General features: G+C 46.2%; 1 protein-coding gene across 1 annotated transcript in view; it reads left to right on the plus strand.

Moving 5' to 3' along the window:
- Positions 1–2500, plus strand: part of LOC143291025 (rhomboid-related protein 3-like) — a 138521-nt gene that overhangs the window by 132474 nt on the left and 3547 nt on the right. The window contains exons 5-6 of the mRNA XM_076600615.1: positions 51–193; positions 683–795. Of these exons, the coding sequence (XP_076456730.1) occupies positions 51–193; positions 683–795 (256 nt within the window). The remainder of the gene's footprint in view (positions 1–50; positions 194–682; positions 796–2500) is intronic.

A 2500-nucleotide genomic window follows, 5' to 3' on the forward strand; every position in this document is an offset into this window, starting at 1 on the left:
TTCACACAGAGAAATCTGTTGTGATAAAAAGAAATACTAATACATTGCAGGTGGGCTGTTTCGTGTACTACTGCATGGAGTCCGGGCTGATGACGCTGAACGGGCCGCTCCCTGTCCACTCCATCTTCATCTACCGGCCTGACCGCAGGCTGGAGCTGTGGCGGTTCCTGCTCTACATGCTGCTGCACGCCGGGTAGATATCTACCTCTGTGTGTGTGTGTGTGTGTGTGTGGTGTGTGTGTGTGTGTGTGTGTGTGTGTGTGTGTGTGTGTGTGTGTGTGTCGGTCTGTCTGTGGGTGGTCTGTCTTTTGACTGGCTAGTTGTCGAAATGTATTTGAATGAGTTAATGTTCTGCGAAGTCTTCTTGTTCTTCTTATTTGCAGTCTATGCGTAGTTTTGTCTGTTTATCTGTCTGTTGCTATATCTGCTCGCGCGCGCGCACACACACACACACACACACACATACATACACACACAAAATCTAACAACACCAGACTGCACACACACTCACACGCACACACACACACACACACACACACACACACACACACACACACACACACACACACACACACACAGAGCCTGCCTGTCCATGCAATACATATAATGATAACTATGTGTGTGTGTGTGTGTGTGTGTGTGTGTGTGTGTGTGTGTGTGTGTGTGTGTGTGTGTGTTGCAGGTACGTGCACCTGTTGTTCAACGTGATCGTGCAGGTGGTGGTGGGCATCCCTCTGGAAATGGTCCATGGCAGCTTCCGCATTTTTATGGTCTACATGGCCGGGGTGCTAGCAGGTCAGCACTGTCACCATGACCATGAGGAGGAGGAGGAGGAGATTGCTGATGATGATGATGATGATGATGATGATGATGATGATGACAGGTTCCACAACCTGTCGATACTACTACTATTATTGCTGCTGCTGCTACTACTACTACTACTACGACGACGACTGCGACTACTTTGTTTCAACAATCTCTTCCACCCTGTTCAGTCTGCCTACCATGCTGACCACAGCACTGAAACCACTCTCCTTCACATCCTGAACAATCTACTGCTAGCGTCTTAGGAAACATTTCCCTTCTCACTCTTCTCGACTTGTCAGCCGCGTTTGACACGATAGACCATTCAATCGTTCTTTCCCGTCTTCATTTTACATTTGGTATCAATGGCACTGCTCTCAGTTGGTTCAAATCATATCTCACCGACCGATTCCAGTCTGTCATAGTTGATAATTGTCAGTCTGAATCCGTTAAAGTCGAACACGGAGTCCCACAGGGATCTGTTTCAGGCCATGTGCTCTTCACACTGTACACTGCTCCTCTCGCTGAAATTATCAACCGCCACAATGTCAGTCATCATTCTTATGCTGATGACACTCAACTTTAAAAAAAAAAGTGATACCCCTGAAAATTCGTCCTCGTTCTTGCAAGAAACATCTGACTGCTTCCTGGACATTCAAAACTGGATGACTCTAAATGAATTACAATTGAACGCAGACAAAACCGAAGCAGTCATCATCGGAACTAAACAAAAACTTTCTTCCATCAGAACTGACAATCAAACTTGGCAGTGCATCTGCTGCCCGACTTGTCCTCAGAAAGAAAAGATCTGAGCACATCACAGTTCTTTTGCATCATCTCCATTGGCTCCCTGTCTCACACAGAATAAAGTACCAGATTTGCACTCTCTGTTATAAATGTATTCACAAAACTGTCCATTCCTATCTCTGTGGCTGCCTTCACCTCTACACCCCATCTCGCTCTCTACGAATGGCTTCGGATCCACTCTGTTTGAGCTTACCTATTCCACTGTCGGCCGCCGTTCTTTCTGTGTCTGGACCTTTCATTTGGAATGAACCTTCTCTTCCGCTTCGTCAAGTCTCCTCACTCAGCTCTTTCAAGTCTGACCTTAACACCCACCTCTTTTCAAGATAGCCTCCCTCCCCTGCCTTTTCTTTGACTTCAGTTTCTCAAGTTTAGAGTTAGTTATGCATGCGTGTGAATGACTGGTGTGAATGCGCTTTGATTTGTCTCTGCACAAGATTCAGCGCCATGTAAATACTTATTATTATTATTATTATTATTATCATCACTGCTGCCGCTGTTGCTACTACTACTACTACTAATAATAATAATAATTAGTACATTTCTATAGCGCTTTCAGATCTCTCAGAGCGCTGTACAATTTAATAGTTGTGAGTGATAATTAGACACAAAGCACACAAAACACACACACACACACACACACACACACACACACACACACACACACACACACACACACACACACACACAGCAGCAGCAGCAGCAGCAGCAGCAGTAGCAGCAGCAGCAGCAGCACGCACACACAGAGAAGGCTGCTGTACTGCAATCACTGAGTGTTCAGTGAGGCGTACTGATTTGTCATTGTCTCCTGCCACGGAAGGAGCACAGAGAGAGAGAGAGAGAGAGAGAGAGAGAGAGAAGCTGACCTACGAGGTGAAGGGGTCACCCTGGT

Source organism: Babylonia areolata, chromosome 1 (genome assembly GCF_041734735.1).
Source record: "Babylonia areolata isolate BAREFJ2019XMU chromosome 1, ASM4173473v1, whole genome shotgun sequence".
In the NCBI taxonomy this organism is placed as follows: Eukaryota; Metazoa; Mollusca; class Gastropoda; order Neogastropoda; family Buccinidae; genus Babylonia; species Babylonia areolata.